The sequence below is a fragment of the Microcaecilia unicolor genome, chromosome 10, assembly GCF_901765095.1.
Source record: "Microcaecilia unicolor chromosome 10, aMicUni1.1, whole genome shotgun sequence".
NCBI lineage: Eukaryota > Metazoa > Chordata > Amphibia > Gymnophiona > Siphonopidae > Microcaecilia > Microcaecilia unicolor.
Window position 1 is genome coordinate 102,850,944 of NC_044040.1, and position 19,314 is coordinate 102,870,257.

Below are 19,314 nucleotides of genomic sequence, written 5' to 3' on the forward strand. Positions count from 1 at the left end.
GGTCATACATTCAGTGCTTTTTTTGTGCCGGTACGCAACGGTACGGCGTACCGGCACCTTTTTTTGCTAACCCCCCCCCCCCCCCCCCCCCCCGCGACACTCCGGGCGAGTCCTGCACTTAGTTTTTTTTTTTAAGACTCAGAACGCGCGAACGATGCAGCCGGCAGCGATTGAAAGAGGCTGTCTGGGCTGGCGTCTGCATCGGGGCTTCCCTCACCCTCTGCGAGTCCCGCGAAACAGGAAGTTGTAACAATGAAGGCGGGACTCGCAGAGGGTGAGGGAAGCTCCGACGCAGACGCCAGCCCAGACAGCCTCTTTCAATCGCTGCCGGCTGCATCGTTCGCACGTTCTGAGTCTTAAAAAAAAAAAAACTAAGGCAGGACTCGCCCGGAGTGTCGCGGGGGGGGGGGGGGGGGAAGGATTTGGGAGAGAAAGAGGGAAACCAACAGAGGGAAGGATTGGGGAGAGAGAGAAAGAGGGAAACCAACAGAGGGAAGGATTGGGGAGAGAGAGAAAGAGAGAAACCAACAGAGGGAAGGATTGGGGAGAGAGAGAAAGAGGGAAACCAACAGAGGGAAGGATTGGGGAGAGAGGGAAAGAGGGAAACCAACAGAGGGAAGGATTGGGGAGAGAGGGAAAGAGGGAAACCAACAGAGGGAAGGATTGGGGAGAGAGGGAAAGAGGGAAACCAACAGAGGGAAGGATTGGTGAGAGAGGGAAACCAACAGAGGGAAGGATTGGGGAGAGAGAGGGAAACCAACAGAGGGAAGGATGGGGAGAGAGAGGGAAAAACAGATGGAAGGATTGGGGAGAGGGGAAAAACAGATGGAAGGATGGGGAGAGAGAGGGAAAACACAGATGGAAGGATGGGGAGAGAGAGGGGGAAAACAGATGGAAGGATGGGGAGAGAGAGGGGAAAAACAGATGGAAGGATGGGGAGAGAGAGAGGGAAAACGGAAGGATGGGGAGAGAAAGAGGGAAGACGCTGGATGGAAGAATGCAGAAAGAAATAGGGGAGACACTGGAAGGATGGGGAGAGAAAGCAGAGCTGCTGGATGGAAAAGGGGAATAGAGAAAGACTGGAGAATAAGAGGAAGGGGCATGGGGAGAACAAGGGTGAGGAAAAGATGAAAAGCCACAGGTAGATGAAGGAAATTAAAGAATGGATAGTAAGAATGAATTAAATCTGGACAGAGAGAGAGCCTGAAAAATATTGAAGAAAGCATAGAAAAAGGAGACAAAAATGACAAATGGCACAGAAGAGTTAAGTGAAAACAAAGGAAAGCAGAATCACAGACTGGGACCAATATGGAAAGAAAAACAGTCACCAGACAACAAAGGTAGAAAAAAATCATTTTATTTTCATTTTAGTGTTTGTAATATGTCCAATTTGAGAATTTACATTGGCTGTCTTATTTTGCACTGGGTATACTGGAGCTGTAAGAGCTTACAGAGATTATTTATCATGAAAAAAAATCACATTATTTTTTTCTCCTATAGTACTATAATATTTTCAATGATGTCTGTTTATATGCGCCATGGCTGGTATAGGGGGGTGTGGTTAATGTGGGTGTGGCTATCATAGGGGTGGAGCCATATGTGGTGACTCCGCCCATAATGAGTACCGGCACCTTTTTTTCTACAAAAAAAGCACTGCATACATTTAACAACACTCATCTAATCTGTAAGATTGCCCCCCTTAGCTTTAATTCCTGCCTAATCTTCCAGTTTATCCCTTCTTGTGATGTCTTTGTTTCCCCCTTCACGTGGTGTTTAATCATGGCCAGTCCTTTCCAACTAGTAACCCTCTTACCCTCCCTCTCCACTTGAAGACATCCTCGTGCCTTATACATAAGGATGTCAAGAAGGATAGTGACCCACCCCCCTATATATCAACTTTAAATAACTGGTCCCCACATCTTTAACTGGTATATTACTAATTACACATCATATATGTATCTCCTTCCAACATTGAGTAACGCACTCTTAACAACATCAACTCTACAAAATTCAGTTATACAGTCACCAAATTGCGGTCTACATCTGAAATCCGGCGCCATGAATACAGGCTCTGTTTATTTCTTTGCTCTGGCATCTACTTTTGTTAATTGTGTATCTGATTGCTGGCGTTGTAGTCTGCCTTTTCCCGCGGTGACTCTTTGCCAGCGTGGTTTATCTCCAATCGTGGACGAATGTTTCTTTAATGCAGTGGTTTCCCCCTGTGGTCCTTCTTCTGGGAATATCTCAGCTGCTTCTGCTATGCTTCGCAGTTTGTATTGCTTCCCTTCTTTGTAGAATCGTAGCACAAATGGGTGGCCCCAGCGATATTTGATGCCCTTGTCTGTCAGGAATTTAGTGAAGGGCTTGAGCTCTGCTCTTCTTTTCAGTGTGGCTGCAGCCAAATCCTGGTAGCATTCAATGTGGTAGGAGTCCCACTGAAATCCAGGTGTTGATCGTGAGGCCCTCATGATCTGTTCCTTTAACTTAAAGTCATTGAAACAGGCAATAATATCTTTTGGACGATTAGTTGTAGTATTACCTAGGGCTCTATGTGCCCGTACAAGTTAAATTGTTGCAGGATCTTTAGATATCTGCAATTCCTTTAATAGGGCGCTTGCAATACTCTGTACTGCCATTTCACAATCAGTATACTGCGGCGTGTCTGGAAGGCCGCGGAACCTCACGTTGCAGCGTCGACTCCGATTCTCGAGATCTTCTACTTTGTCCCAAATTTGTTGTGTTTCCTGTTTGGTCTCCCGCATCTGGGAATCTAGAGCCTAGATTAGTTCAGTTTGTTCATCTATGCGATCTTCTGTCTCCGCAACTCTGATGCCCAGTGCGCCTATTTCTCCTCGGAGCTCCGCCCCCATCGCCACGAGGTCCGCTCGCACTGCGGTGATAATTTCAATTTTTATTTCTTGTAACCACCCGCGGATCTCTTGCATGCGAGTTTCTTCTGGGTTATGTCCCTCTCCCGTTGCAAAGAGCGGCGGGGAGAGTAGCGGGGAACTGCCTTCACGAGGGCTGGGCGGGTGTAGCTCGGGGGTCGGCGCGCTCATATTCGCAGCTGGGCCCGTGTATGCAAAGGCTTGTAAGTCGATCGGGTTAGCTTTCGAATTCGACATGGATCGCTTACCCCTGACTTCAGATGTTGCTTTCATGCGATTTACAGTTATTTTTATGCGATCGCGTCCCCGTGGGTGTCCTGATTGCGAGGGGCTGATCGGAGCTCGTGGCTCAGGCTGCCATTTCAGGGGATGACGTCACTTCCTCTTGATTTCTAGAAATTTTAACTCATGGCTGCTTAACATTCCTAAAGACCCTGTTGTTGGCCCTTGTGAATTATTTAAGAACTAGTAAAAAAGGCCCGTTTCTGACACAAATGAAATGGGCACTAGAAAGGTTTTCCTCGGAGTGTGTATGTTTGAGAGAGTGTGTGTGTGTGAGAGAGAGAGAGTGAATGTGTGTGTGTGAAAGAGAGAGAGTGAGTATGGGTGCGAGTGTGTGAGAATGAGAGTGTGTGCGAGTGCGTGAGCCACAGTGAGTGTGTGAGAGTGTGTTTCACACAGATACAGTGTGTGTGAGAGAGAGTGTTTGTGTGAGACGGATAGACTGTGAGAGAGTATGTGTGTGATACACAGACTCTGTGAGAGCAAAAGTGTATGAGATTGAGAGTGTTTGAGAGTGACTGTGATACAGTGTGAGACATAGATTGTGTGGTAGACAGTGTATGAGAGTGAGAGAGACACTGTGTGTGTGCCAGAGATACCTATCCCCTCCCTCTGTGTGGTCGCAGGACCCCCTCCCCCCTCCCTCTCTGTGGTCGCAGGACTCCTCCCTATCTGTTTCCCCTCCCCCTTCTCCTCTCAACTTGTGCAGTTCCTTCAGGGATATACAACACAATTTAGCAAAGAAGAGTGTCTAGATGACCATTAAAAAAGTATTAATTAATGTAATATTGTAAAACTATTCAAGATAGAGCGTAAGCTTGGAGCAATCTTCGTCTTTACAAATCTGCTCTTTTGTTTGCTTGACTGTGAGCACTAACTGCTGCAGGCACTAAGTAGGTTCAGTGAGCAGAACTAAACATCCTAAGAAGAGACATGGGAAGGGAGAGAGGAAGGAAAAGACAGATGGGAAGAGACACTAAGGGGGAAAGGGGGCAAATACAGGGAAGGACACCAGCTGTAGAATTAGCTGATTAACGGTGAGATACAATCTGGCAGGTTTTGAAGCAAAAAAACGGCAGACAGGTGGCTCAGTTGCTTTCTTCGGCAGAGCTGACTGAAGAGAAGGCAGACACCTTGGAGCTTTTTTTTCTGTCTCATCCGTGATTTTTTCTCTCCGGGGACATCCATGCTTGGCATAGTCTCGGAGGAAGCCTGCAGCTTGTCAGCTTGATCAGTGAAAAGCTCCTTTTTATATCCTAACGCCTGGGCTGTCAGGGATTTCCTAGGGGTAGCGAGGTGAGAGTTGAGAGGAGGAGGAGCGGATGCAAAGCTGACAGCCGATGGCTGCCTGCTGTGCTGGTGCCCCGCTTCCTTTTTGAAAGCATTTTTGCATGTTTTTTTTTTTGTTTGTTTTTGTTCTGGCCGGCCACTGCTGCTCAACAGGAGAAGCAGCAGTGGCCGGAAACGGCAGCTGAGCTGATGTCGGGCGGAGGATGGAGCAGTGGCTGCGGGGGTGGCAACCTGGGGGGGGTGGAGGGGTGAGGGGCGGTGACTGGGGGGGGGGCGTGGCGAAGGGCTGAAACTGTGCCTCCAACGTTCCGAACTGAGCACGAATGCTTCAAGGTTTTTGTCCACGCTGCCATCTTCAGAACGTTGGAGATGCGTTTTATTATATAGGATTATCTCATGGAAAATCTTAAGATTCCAGTTGATGCAGGGCCTCCAGTTGCCAATAGTTTTTTTTATATACCATCCAAGAGATATATGAATGTGGCTGAGAATGCCCCTGAAAGAGATCTTTCACTTGTGCTGATTTCATGGATATTTCAGCTATTCTTAAAGACTCAAAATCTGTTCAATATATTTATGAGTGACATTGCCGAAGGGTTAGAAGGTAAAGTTTGCCTTTTTGCGGATGATACTAAGATTTGTAACAGAGTGGACACCCGGGAGGGAGTGGAAAACATGAAAAAGGATCTGCGGAAGCTAGAAGAATGGTCTAAAGTTTGGCAATTAAAATTCAATGCTTAGAAATGCAAAGTGATGCACTTAGGGAGTAGAAATCCACGGGAGACATATGTGTTAGGTGGTGAGAGTCTGATATGTACGGACGGGGAGAGGGATCTTGGGGTGATAGTATCTGAGGATCTGAAGGCGACAAAACAGTGTGACAAGGCGGTGGCCGTAGTTAGAAGGTTGCTAGGCTGTATAGAGAGAGGTGTGACTAGTACAAGAAAGGAGGTGTTGATGCCCCTGTATTAGTCGTTGGTGAGGCCCCACCTGGAGTATTGTGTTCAGTTTTGGAGGCCGTATCTTGCTAAGGATGTAAAAAGAATTGAAGCGGTTTAAAGAAAAGCTACGAGAATGGTATGGGATTTGCGTTACAAGACGTATGAGGAGAGACTTGCGGACCTGAACATGTATATCCTGGGGGAAAGGAGAAACGGGTGATATGATACAGACGTTCAAATATTTGAAAGGTATTAATCCGCAAACGAACCTCTTCTGTAGATGGGAAGGCGGTAGACCTAGAGGACATGAAATGAGATTGAAGGGGGGCAGACTCAAGAAAAATGTCAGGAAGTATTTTTTCACAGAGAGAGGAGTGGTGGATACTTGGAATGCCCTCCCGCGGGAGGTGGTGGAGATGAAAACGGTAACGGAATTCAAACATGCGTGGGATAAACATAAAGGAATTCTGTTCGGAAGGAATGGATCCTCAGAAGCTTAGCCGAGAGTGGGTGGCAGAGCCGGTGGGGGGAGGCGGGGCTAATGCTGGGCAGACATCTATGGTCTGTGCCCTGAAAATGGCAGATACAAATCAAGGTAAGGTATACACAAAAAGTAGCACATGTGAGTTTATCTTATTGGGTAGACTGGATGGACCGTGCAGGTCTTTTTCTCTTGTCATCTACTATGTTACTATATCAGCTGGTTGGTCAACTTTTTGTTTTTTTTCTTTCAGTTGAGAAGAATAACATAAGACTTTACTTCAAGTTTAGATCTCGGAAGATTATAGGTCAAAAAAATGTGGATGTTTCTTGATCTGTGCTGAACAATGCAGAGCAGGATGACAATTTTTGAAGTTACATGTAGAAGTTATTGCTTTAGGCAGAGAATTTTTCCTTTAATATACTGCTAAGTGTTCTAGATATGTTTTTGATCCAAAACAGCTTCAACAGTTTCTTGAACAGAAGGCTTACGCTCTATCTTGAATAGTTTTACTTTCTGTGGTTCATTACTGCATTTCATGTATTATCTTGCACAGTATTTAGTTATTGACTTTATATTGGTTAAATTGCAATTTATATTTTTATTTGGAATTTGTTTTTAAAACCCTCTGTAGGATGAGCTCCTCCCTTTAGATCGGGGGACTTGATAGGAATTCGCATTCGTTTTCTTTTTTCATTCTATTTTAAAAAGTTTATTTTACACCAATTCTGTTTTCCTGCGAGATTTGAAATATCTATAATTAAAAAGATATAAAAAAAAGAATTGGAGAGGTTGTGGGTGGAACACCAGAAGAAACATCTTAGGGTCCTGTTTACTAAGGTGTGTTAGCATTTTTAACGTGCACTAAAAATTAGCGTTTACTAAAAACGCTAGCCCACCTACAGCGCGGCTTAGTAAACAGAGTTCTGCCGATGAGGCAGGGACAGACACTGGGCTTTCCCAAAGTGGTGGTGGTGGTCATTGGCTATTTAGTATTTCTGTCTCCACAGGTTATATAACAGTTTCCCTGTGCAATCTGAAGTGGTCTTGTAGAATTACTGTTGTAGAAAAAAACTTTTCGCAGCAATAAAGCAGAGTGTTTAGTAGTAGCAAAAGAAAAAAAAGCAGAAAAAGAAGGGACTTGCTAATGGCTGACATTTCTGTGACCTAGTCTAGCTTGGGGTGCAACATCTGGGGAGGTTCCATTCTCTCCTCCCGCTGGCCACCCCAATATTTCTTCGCTTTGGGGTGTAATTTCTTGTGGCAGGATGCCTGGAGTGGCCAGGCTCAATTCTTCACAGCAGACTAACACAAAAAACTTTTTTAAAGGAAGGGGGGCAGTATACTCGCGATATTCTGGTTCGGGAGAGGAGAAATTGTGTTTAAATGTGAGTCACAGCAATGGTGAGTTCTACCGAGTCCAGATTGTATACTAGAGCTGCAGAGTTTCTTATGGCAGCAAATCCAGAGCACTACTACTACTTATCATTTCTATAGCACTACTAAACATACGCAGCACTGTACACTTAAACATGAAGAGACAGTAGAAGGTGTCCCGTCTGTGGTACATGCCAGTCAGCTTTGGCAGTGGGGGGCGGTACTGTGGGCATGAAGGTAAGGCTGATTCAATGAATGTTCCGTCCTGGGGCTCTCGGCTTATGCTCTTGTCTCCAGCCTTATCCCCCGATGGACCTCTCATGGAGCCAGCAACTTTCAGTCCCAGAATGATCCATGTAGGCTCCAGTGGGACAAGGTAGGGGTTTTCGAGGGAAAATCCCTTGTCTTGCTCTTCTGTTTAACCACAACGTGGCTAATACTGAGGAAACTATAGCAGCATCAGAACAAACTCAGAGTGCAGCATCCACCTTGGACCTCCTCAGCCCTCATCACAGCCATTCCATTACAGTGAAGTCAGAGGCTGGTTGTGTTTTGGTGGACCCAATGTCTAATGTGCTCTGTCAAGTTTTATATCCAGTAGTTAGTCTTCCTGATCACCCTTGTTCAGCAGCACCTTTCATACTGCCATTGTTTTTGCTGTAGAGTCTATGTACTCTGGACCTTTGGGTACTCCTTTAATTCAGTGGTTATTTTGTTGTAGCCTGTTCTCTATATCCACTAATTTCAGCACCATCGTAGCCTGAGTCTTTCTTAACTATGTTAACGGCTGTTTGACTCAGCTTCTCTGTGCATATGTCAGAGTCCTCAACTTTCTGGCCTAATTTGACTATGACAGCTTTGAGCCATCTATAAGCTTCCTGATCTCACATTGGCAATATCGTCTCTAAGCTCTTTGAACCATCTGCACAACTGTTCCCACAATTTCTGCCAGGCCCATTAATCCCTCTGGTGACTTTTTTTTTGAGACTTTGTATCCTGCAGTGCTCATACACATTTATTTATTTATTTATTTATTTGGATTTATAAGGGAACCGAAGTCAATGTTGAGCTATTTTCTTTCATCTTCATTTATTGGTTGGGGATAATGTTTGGACTGTTCTGGCAGGACTAAAAGAAAAGAAATTAACAAGTAAGTTTAAATTTGACCTTTGTATCAATCATATCACCTAATTTGAAGAAAAGTTTACAAGTTTTGTCCTCCTGGGCGTGCATGTTGGGCTTGTAGGCATGTATGACTAGGTTTGAGTGAGTTTTTTTTGGGGGGGTGGGGGGAGATGGGGTTGTGAATTCTATTTAGCCACTATTACTTTATGGAAGCAAAAAAAAATAAAAATATTTTTCTGGATACTATTTTATAGCTGTGAAAATAACAAGGAAAGGCATTCAAGGCCCAATTTTCAGAAAATGCTGAGCCTCCTAACTTAGTCTCCTAAATTTGTGCCGTACTTTCAGCCAAACTTAGAAGCATTAACTTTTCAGCTGAAGGTTTATCTTAATTTAGGAGCTTAAAAGTTGTAATCATAAATTTAGGCCAGCCATCTGTTTGCCTAGATTTGTAAACCTAATTTATGAGTCTAGCAGTGAAAATCTTTACTAAACAATTAACTTTTTTCCCTGCCTTAAATCCACACCTGTTGCCACCCGCTTTGAATGATCCTAAATGTAAGAGTTTAGTGATATTGAGTAAAAGTGTATACACTTGACCCTAGTAAATTTTCAAAGGGGCCAATTTATGAGAATAGCTCTCAAAGTTAGGAGCATAAATCCTTTGAATATTGAGCCTTCAGTTTTTAAGTACTAAACCTAGTTGCTATTACACTTATATATACCGCTAGAGTTACTTCTCTGTTTTTTTTTCCCTATTAGATCCTGGATGACAGCGCCATGCAGGAGTTGATGCCAGTAGTGGCTGGGGCTGTGTTCACTCTGACTGTCCAGCTGAGTCAGTCTGTCCGCACAGATCAGAAGCAGTCACTAACATTGCCCATGCTTGGACAATCCCAATATAACCTGATGATGGATGGATATTTCAGAGCCTCTTCTGGTACTGAGGCCATTCCTGTGGGATTTTCTTGCATAGGAGATTCTTCCCTTCATATCATTCTGCAAAAGCTGCTGGACTTTATTCTGAAAACTGGTACAGTGCCTCATTTTACAGCAGCATTACTTCTACAGACTACAGAATGTCAGTGTGCCAGTTTCTTAGCTCTGTTTCTTACTTTTCAGCTTCATTTATTTCTTTTGTGTTCTAATAGTTTTTTTTCCCTACAATATTTGTATTAATTTTTAAAATCATGGGTATATACATCTTAAAGCCACCCCTGTGTTATGGACAAATAACCTTTGTGCAAAATTAAAAAGTAACCAAATGGTGAAACTCAGTACCTGTAGACATTTGGCTAGAGCCTCAGTGTTTGTCGTAATTGAAAATGTGGATGTTTATACTGTACAAACTAGCTAGGGTTTTCATTGACTGGGTTATAAATGTAGTTCCTTATTGTTCCACCAGACCAGTTCAGAGACTTGGGTTATGGTCTCATTCCAGCAGGTGGAGACTGAGAACCACCCTTTGATGTCATCCTTTAAGAGCCCTATTGGCTGCTTAGTATTTATCAGTCTCTAGAAGCCAGGAGGACATCTTCCCTGAGCTTTGGGATTCAGGTTCAGTTCTGCACAGCTGACTAATACAAACATTTTTTAAAAAGGGGGAGTATACCCACACTGTTTTCTGCTTTATTGGCAATTATTATTTATTGCATTTGTATCCCACATTTTCCCACCTATTTGCAGGCTCAGTGTGGCTTACATAGTTTTGTTATGACATTATCATTTCAGGATATCAGATACAATTAGTAATTTGCAGGGATTAAGTAAGTGTAGAAAGAAGGAAGTGAATCTGGTAAGTGTAGAAGGTGGACTTTCATAACTGGGTGGGTTGGTGATGTGGATTATTGAGGCTATATGTTCTCTTTGTAGGCCTTGTTGAAGAAATATGTCTTCAGAGATTTGCGAAAGTTAGTTATTTCGTCGATTGTTTTCAGGTCTGTAGGTAATGCATTCCATAACTGCGTGCTCATGTAGGAAAAGGAAGTGGCATGCATCAGCTTGTATTTTAGACCTTTACAGCTGGGGAAGTGCAGATTGAGAAATTTGCGGGATGATCTTGTGGCATTTCTGGGAGGAAAGTCCACGAGGTTTAGCATGTAGGTTGGGGCATCTGCGTGGATGATTTTGTGTACAATCGTGCAGATCTTGAACGCAATGTGTTCCTTGAGTGGGAGCCAGTGAAGTTTTTCTCTTAGAGGATTAGCACTTTCATATTTAGTTTTTCCAAATATGAATCTGGCGGCAGTATTCTGGGCTGTTTGGAGTTTTTTGATAGTCTGTTCTTGGCAGCCCACGTATAGTGCATTACAGTAGTCCAGATGGCTTATTACCATTGACTGTACCAGAGTGCGGAAGATGTATCTCGGGAAGAAAGGTTTTACTCTTTTGAGTTTCCACATGGAGTGGGACATCTTTTTCGTCATGTTCTTCACGTGGGTTTCGAGAGTGAGGTTTCGATCAATAGTAACTCCAAGAATTCTCAGGTTTTGTGAGACAGGAAGAGAACAGTATGGTGTGATTATGGTGGAGTCGTTTTTTGTGTTATGTTGTGAGGTGAGTACAAGGCATTGTGTTTTTTCTGCGTTAAGTTTTAGTTAGAATGCATTCGCCCAGGTGTGCATGATTTGGAGGCTTCGGTTGATCTTGTTGGTGATTTCATTTAGATCATGTTTGAACGGGATGTAAATTGTGACATCGTCTGCATATATGTAGGGGTTGAGGTTTTGATTAGCTAGAAGTTTGCCTAACGGAATCATCATTAGGTTAAATAAGGATGGTGAGAGGGGGGATCCTTGGGGGACTCCACATTCAGGTGTCCATGGGGGTGATCTGTCCTTGTTCGTTGTTACTTGGTATGATCTTGTGGTTAGGAATTCTTTGAACCATTTGAGAACTGTGCCTCCAACTCCGAAGTATTCTAGTATATGTAGTAGAATTCCATGATTAACCATGTCAAAGGCACTGGACATGTCGAATTGTAGGAGGAGTATGTTGTTGCCAGTTGCAATTGCTTGTTTGAATGAGTTCATTGCGGACACTAGAACAGTTTCGGTGCTGTGATTTGACCGAAATCCTGATTGAGGCTCGTGCAGAATTGAGTGTTTATTTAGGTATTCAGTAAGTTGTTTCGTCACTATGCCCTCCATGATTTTGGTCATGAGTGGAATGGATGGTACTGGGTGATAGTTGGTTAGGTCCATTGTGCTTTTCTTGGCATCTTTTGTAGCGGAGTAAGTAGGATGTTTCCTTTCTCCGTGGGAAAGAGCTCTTTTTGAAGCCTGTGGTTTATGTGGTTCGTGAGGTCTGTTTTGAATTGTTTGGGTGCAGATCTTATTAGACTAGTAGGGCAAATGTCTAATTTGCATTGCGATTTGGTATATTTTCCAAGCCAATGTGAGTTTTCATTTGATGAGATCGTGTCAAAGTTGGTCCATGATCGATCTGCTGGGCATTCCCCGGGTTTTGGGTCTAGACATTCAGTGATGTTTGTGTGGTCCGTTATATTGGTAGGTATCGTGAGTCGGAGCTTTATGATTTTTTCGTTAAAGTAATTCGCAAGATCGGTTGCTGATGGTGTATCTGTGTTGTTGGAGGTAACCGTTGTGGTATTTAGGAGGTCGTTTACAAGTGAGAAGAGTTTGTGTGTATCCTTCTAGTTTGGTCCTATTTTGATTTTATAATACGTCCTTTTAGTTTGTCTGACAGTTTATTTGTATTTTCTTTGTAGTTGTTTCCAGTCTTTGAGTGTGTGTTCATCTTTTTTTTTTCTCCATTCTCTTTCTAATCTTCTGACCTGTGTTTTTAATTCTTTCAATTCTTCGTTAAACCATGGTATTGAGTTTTTTTCTATGTGATGTTCTAGTTTGAAGTGGTGCTATATTGTCTAGTACTGTTCTGCATCTGTTGTCCCATTCTTGGATAAATTGAGGCGAGTCTGTCGGTATTGTCCATTCGTCGGTGTAGAATTGTTGCCAGAATATTAGTGGGTCTGTTTTGCCTCTCGTAGTATAGGTTTGTTGTTTTTGTTGTGTCTTTTTTGTTCTCCAGTGGAGGGAAAGGTTTGCCCTGTAGTGATCGGACCATGGCGTGGCTGTCCATTTTATATCTATTAGTGTGAGATTTGGTTCTGATGAGAATTTGTGGGTAATGATATCTAGTGTATGGCCTTTGTTATGGGTGGGTTGTGTGTTTGGCCAGTGGAGCTCCCATAGTTGGAGGAAGTCTTTGCATTCGCATACATTGCTTGAGTTAGTATCTTCAAGGTGAAGATTGATGTCTCCTGCTATGAGAAGGTTCTGGGTGAAAATACAAGTATTCGATATGAAATCCAGAAAGTGCTTTTGTGAGTTTTGCCAGTTGACCGGTGGTCTGTAAAATAAGATTAGGTTAAGGTGATCACGTAGGTTGGGGTGGTTGATTCTGACTGAGGCTATTTCGAGTTGGGGAAGAATGGATTCTGCTGCTGTTGTGACTGTGAATTGAGATTTATAGATTATTGCTATGCCTTCTCCTCTTTTTCCTTCTCTTGTCCAGTGGGTAATTTTGTATCCTGGAGGACAGAGCTCTAGAGTTATTGGATCTTTGGAGTCATGGATCCAAGTTTCGCTGATAAGTAGGAAGTCGAGATGGTCAGCTGTAATCCAGTCGGTTAGTATCGTGGTTTTATTAACTGCCAATCTGGCATTGATGTATCCTATTTGTATTTGTTGGTGGTGTTCAGTTGGGTTTTAGGTAGTATTAATATTTATCAGCTGTCTGTCTTCTTGATGTGTAAGTTTGTTGTGTCCTTTCGTTCCTTTCTGTTGATGGTGACCGTGGCTAGTAGATTTTCCTTGCCATTGTTTAATTTTTTGAATATGCATATTGTGTGTTGGTTGTGTGGGTGGTTTGTGAATTGTGGGAGTTGTGTTGTCTGTATTAGGTGTTGTGAGTGAGTGGTGGGTTAGGATGAGACAGCAGGTAATTAGGAATAATTTGCTGGGTTTCATACTAGTGTTAGTTTGTGTATTAATATGTGTGTCTGAAGCGTTAGGGGATTTGGTTATTAAACAGTAATACTATTGCTTTAAAGTGTTAGTCTTGTTAATTATGTAGATAGTATTTAGTGCATTATTTTAGAGTATTTAGTACATCCATCAGAGAAGGCAATGCTCATCTCAATCAATGCTCAGGCAATCAAGTTGTCTGCAGCATTTTCAGGGCAGTAGGTGGAAAAACTGCTGCTGGTTTGGGAGAGGAGAGAATTTGTTTAAATGTGAGTTACTTACAGCAGTGGTGAGTTCCATTGAGCCCAGATTGTGTGTTAGAGCTTCAGAGTTTCTTATGGTAGCAAATTCACAGTAGGAGGTGTTCTGTCTGTGGGTTGTGCCAGTCAGCACTGGCAGTGGCACAGTGCTGTGAGTGTGAAGATAAGGTTGTGAGTGCTATGACAGAGAGTCTGGACATGCAGCAAGAGGGTGCCACAGAGTGCACTGCAGCAATCAGTAACCTTGCTGAGGCAGCAGGTGGATCATAGGTTGGAAACCTTCTTCAAGCAGGCCTTTCAGTTTTCGGCCCTAGCAATGCAAGCTGCAGTATGTGGTGGTCATTTAACTAGGGCAAGCCTCAGATGGTCATACTACCTTCCAGAAAATTTGGTAGAGCCTGAGATGGAGGACTTATTTTGATCATTGATTGAGATGAGCATTGCCTTCTCTGATGGATGCTATGTATGATCTGATTAGCGTATCGGCCAAAGATATGGTTTTGCTTTTCACAACTAGGAGATGTTTGTGGTTCAGAAACTGATGGTTACTTCTGAGATTTGTCTCAGCAAGTTACTTTTTAAGGAGAACCACCTGCTTGGGAAAGACTTGGAGAAGCTGGTGAAGAATCAGAATCCAAGACACTGTGGCTTCTAGAGGAACGTCTGTGGCCTTCAAATAAGGGGATCTCTATTAGAGATCGCGTTAGGGATTGTAGGAGATATTGGTAGGGAAGAGTGAGCGGCAATATACTTCCTTCTCAGAACTGGTCATATTTGAGGAAGTCATAGAGGCAGTTTTGCCACAGGAGCTGCAACCTCTTCCAAATTTCACCATTTGAATTTGCAGGCCCAGTCTGGTCATTCTGGGAGATCGGTTAAGGTTGTTTTACAAGAGGTGGGTCCAAATAACAGATGTTTTAGAGATTATTTGAGACTAGTAAAAAAGGCCCGTTTCTGACACATATGAAACGGGCGCTAGCAAGGTTTTCCTCATAATGTGTATGTTTTGGAGAGTGTATGTGAGAGTGACTGTGTGTGATAGAGAGAGTGAAAGTGTGAGTGTGTGTGTGTGTGTGTGTGTGTGAGAGAGAGAGTGAGTCTGGGTGTGAGCGTGTCTGTGAGAGAGTGTGTGTGTGAGAATGAGAGTGTGTGCAATTGCGTATGGGAGACACAGTGTGATAGAGAGAGAGAGAGTGTGTTTCACACAGATACAGTGTGTGCGTGAATGAGAGTGTGTGTGAGGCACAGATTGTCTGTGAGACTGAGTGTATGAGACCAAGCGAGTATGTAAGTGACTGTGTGACACATAGAGAGTGAATGTGATACAATGTGAGACATAGAGTGTATGAGAGTGAGAGACAGAAACACATTGTCTGTGAGAGAGAGTGTATGTGTGTGTGACAGAGATACCTCCCTCCCCTCCCTCTCTCTCTATGGTGTCAGGCCCCCCTCTTTCTCTGGTGTCTGAGATTGCTGCCACTGCACCTAAGCAATTGGTGTGCTGGAGGAGAGGAAAGAGAGAGAGAGAGGTGTGTGTGGGGGGTGGGGGGGATGTGTTGGAGGGGTTCAGCTTGGAAGAAGAGGGGTGTGGGGGATTCTGGATGCGCTGCCAGATGAAAGTAAGTGAGTATGTGTGTGTGTGTGTGTGGGGGGGGGGGGGGTTCAGGAAGCAATGGCAGATGACAGAGTGAGGGAGTGTGTGTGTGTTGGGGGGGGGGGGGGCAGGGGGTACAGGAAGCGCTGCCAGATGAGAGAGTGAGTGTGTGTGTATGGGGTTTCATGAAGCGCTCCCATCCTTGGAACCCCCTCCCCACCTCAGTCCCCTTCTCTCATTCAAGAACCCCCTCCCCAGTCTCTCCCATCCAAAAACCCCAGTCCCCTCCCCACCCGTCCCCTTCTCCAATCCGAGAACCCCCTCCCCAGTCTCTCCCATCCAAAAAACCCCAGTGCCCTTCCCACCCGTCCCTTCAAGCATCCAAGAACCCCCTCCCTTATCTTTGAACCCCCTCCCCACCTCAGTCTCCTTCTCCCATTCAAGAACCCCCTCCCCAGTCTCTCCCCATCCAAAAACCCCAGTCCCCTCCCCACTCGTCCTCTTCAAGTATCCAAGAACCCCCTCCCCACCTCAGTCCCCTTCTCCCATTCAAGAATCCCAGTCCTCTCCCATCTGTCCCCTTCTCCCATCCGAGAACCCCCTCCCCAGTCTCTCCCCATCCAAGAACCCCAGTCCCCTCCCCACCCGTCCCCTTCAAACTATCCAAGAACCCCCTCCCCACCCCCTTCTGCTTCTCCCATCCATGAACCCCTCCCACCTCAGTCTCCTTCCCATTTGAGAACCCCCCTCCCCCCCACCTGAGAGCCCCACACCCTTCTCCCATCCTGAGTCCCTCCCCACCTACCAGCTCCATTCTCCTGCCGCCCAGGCCCACCCACCCTCACTGCCTTAAAAAAAAAAACCAATTTGAAGCACTGGAGTAACAGGCAGCAGCGCCTCGCGTCTGCCCTTCTACTAAAAATCTCTTCCACGACGTCATTGGGCCTTCCCACATTGAGTCCCACCCGCCCTCGCGGTAATTGGAAGTTACCTGAGAGGAGGGCGGGACTCAATGTGGGAAGGCCCAATGACGTCGTCGAAGAGATTTTTAGTAGAAGGGCAGACGCGAGGCGCTGCTGCCTGTTACTCCAGCGCTTCAAATTGGGTTTTAAAGGCAGGACAGCGCCGGGAGCGGACTCGCAGCACCCCCCACCCGCTGACATCTGGGGCGGAGCGCCTCCACCACGTCGCCGTCGCGCGTTGCTGGGAGAGGACTCGGAGCACCCCCCCACCTGCTGACATCTGGGGCGGAGCGCCCCCACCACGTCGCCGTCGCGCGTTGCTGAACTTGGGAGGGAGGGAGAGTGGTGCTCGGACGGTCGGGGCGGGGCTACCTGAGGAGCGCGCGGCGCGGTTGGTAGCCAGCGTTTCCTTGGCAAGGGGAGGAGTAGGGAAACATGCTCCGCGTGTTTCCCTACTCCTCCCCCTTCCTTGATGCGGTCCCTGCTTTCATTTTTCTGTTGGTTTTCCGCCCTCGACGTCATGACGTTTGACGCGAGGGCGGGGCAGCAAGTCGTTCAGTGGCTTCACCACCACGAACTTACGAACCGTTCTGGGAGTCTGAGTGACTTCAGAACGTTGTCCTCAGAACGTTGAGGGTGCCTTTTATTATATTAGATGGTTATGTTTTGGAATTTGTTCAACCTTTTTCCAAGGCTTTTGTTAAATCTTCTCCTTGCTGGTAGCAGTCAAGCATCCTTTGGACAGATTGATTCAGTTGAAATCAGTAGTTCTTATGCCTCCAGAGGAAAAGGGAAAAGGTCGTTATTCAGTTTACTTTGTTTTTCCAAAGGAGGAGGGTTAGTTTTCTTCCCATTCTGGATCTCAGGGGTGTTGCCAAGTTTCTCAAAGCCCCAAGTTTTTGAATGGATACCTAAAGGTCAGTGATGATACGGGAGCAGCCAGGGGAGTTCTTAACCTCTCTGGATTTAATGGAAGCTTATTTGTTTATCCCCCTCATAAGAGTTCATCAGCATTTTCTACATTGTGGAGTGTTAGGACAGCACTTTCAATGTCACGCTGTTGTCTTCAGCTTGTCTACGGTGCCCAGAACCTTTTCCAAGATTATGGTAGTGTTAGCAGGTGCCCTGTGCAAAAAGGGTATTTTGGTCCATCCCTACATGGATGGTTTGCTGATATGAGCAAATTCTTTCACAGAAAATGAGAAAGCCACACTTCAAGTGCTACAGTTGCTGGAGGAGTGAGTTGGATAGTAACCTCCTCAAGAGCCAATTCTGTCTGTCTCAGACCTTGAATTATTTAGGATCCAAGTTCAGTACTCAGCAGGGGAAAGTGTTTCTGTTGAGAAACACAAAATGTTAAAGTTGCAGACTCAGGTGTGCACTCTTATTTCTCTTCCCAGTAGGACAGCATGGCATTATCTTTAAGTGTTGGGTTTCAAGGCAGTAGCGATAGCGCTTGTACTATGAGCCAGGTTCCACATATGTCCTTTGTAATGGGCACTGTTAAGATTGTCATCTTAGGTGCAGGACTATCATTTTATGATTCCTCTACCTCAGGAGGCCAAGAAAAGCTTTTAGTGATGGCTACGAATCATTAACTTGTTCAGGGGAAAGAGTGGGGAGTCTGTTTTGGATGGTGCGTACAACAGATTCAAATCTGTCCATTTGGGGAATTCATTGCCTAGACAGATGGGTCCGGGGGGGGAGGGGGGGGCTGGTCAGGATAGAAAGCAGTCAATCCACCATGAATAATGTGCATAGTCCTGATGGAGGTTTTGCTGCTAGTCCAGAACAAGAGAGGGGGAGATTTTAATGCTGTCTTGAACAGAGAAAAATCTACAGGACATTTCAGTGGCACATGTGGCCAGAAAGCAGAACATACAAGTGAACTTCTTAAGCAGAAATGTTGTAGATTCAGGAGAACGGAGCCTGGCACAGGAGGTGTTTGAAAAGGTGGTATAGTATTGGGATCACCCTGTGATTGATCTGATGGCTTCAGTTCAGAACATCAAAGTTCCTGCCCTTTTCATTTGGTGAAGGATCGTGAGGCTGCAGAAATTGACACTCTAATTCAGCCCTGGCCAGACTCATGTCTCCTGTATATCTTTCCCTCTTGGCCACTGTTAGGCAGGGTCATTCAAAGGATAGAGGAACATTGCAGACAGATTGGCTGGGAAGACCATGGTATGGAGATTTGATGATACTCAAACTGGAGTGCAATGTTTCTCAAGTCCGGTCCTGGAGTTCACCTTGCCAATCAGGTTTTCAGGATAGCCACAATGGTTATGCATGAAAGATATTTGCATATAATAGAGGCAGTGTATGTACATCAAATTCATGCATATTCATCATGGATATCTGAAAACCTGATTGGCAAGGGGTACACCAGGACTGGACTTGGGAAACACTGCTCTAGTGTTAACCACATAGGAATAGTCTCGTTCATGGGCCAGTCAGCATGCTGGTTAAGGATCAGTTCTGCCTTACAGCTTGGCTCTTGAGAAGGCTAGGTTGAGAAAAGGGTTACACTAGCAGAGTGATAGATACTTTTTTGCCTTCTAGAAAGTTGTCTTCTACTTTAGCATATGTGCTTGTTTGTAGAGTTTTTATTTGCAAGAGACCACACAGCAAGCAAGCAAAAAAAACAGCAGCAGAGAGGACAAAAATGGCTGGAGAGCATTAACATAATAATATAATTGAAAATAATTATTTAATGGTGATATGTTTTTCTTCTCCTGAAAATACTGAATTTGTATGTCACAAACATCTATCACATTTACTCTGTAACATGTTCTGTAATCAGCTTTGTGGTTCCAGGAGTATCTTTTGTTCTTATAGTCACCTCTTTCTTATTGAAACCATGTTTTTACACTTTGCAATTCCTAAACTGTAGGTCATATCTGAACAGAGTGATCTAAATAGTGTGTTTGTAGTAGTTTAATAAATTTAGAAATTGCTACGTGATACTGCCTGTGTATATGTGTGTGTGTGTATGTATATATATATATATATATATATATATATACATACATACATACAGTGCACTCCATTTAAACTGTTAAAACTGCATGCCGAATACTTCGGTCCCGTTTTTGGCACCATCAATTTCTATGGGGACAAACTTCG

At 44.6% G+C, this 19,314-nt stretch overlaps 1 protein-coding gene across 1 annotated transcript in view; it reads left to right on the forward strand.

The window, feature by feature from the left end:
• The window catches only part of NUP205 (nucleoporin 205), a 1,281,456-nt gene that overhangs the window by 902,915 nt on the left and 359,227 nt on the right, over nt 1-19,314 (forward strand). Inside the window, exon 26 of the mRNA XM_030216143.1 lies at nt 9,147-9,417. Coding sequence (XP_030072003.1) covers nt 9,147-9,417 — 271 coding nt within the window. The remainder of the gene's footprint in view (nt 1-9,146; nt 9,418-19,314) is intronic.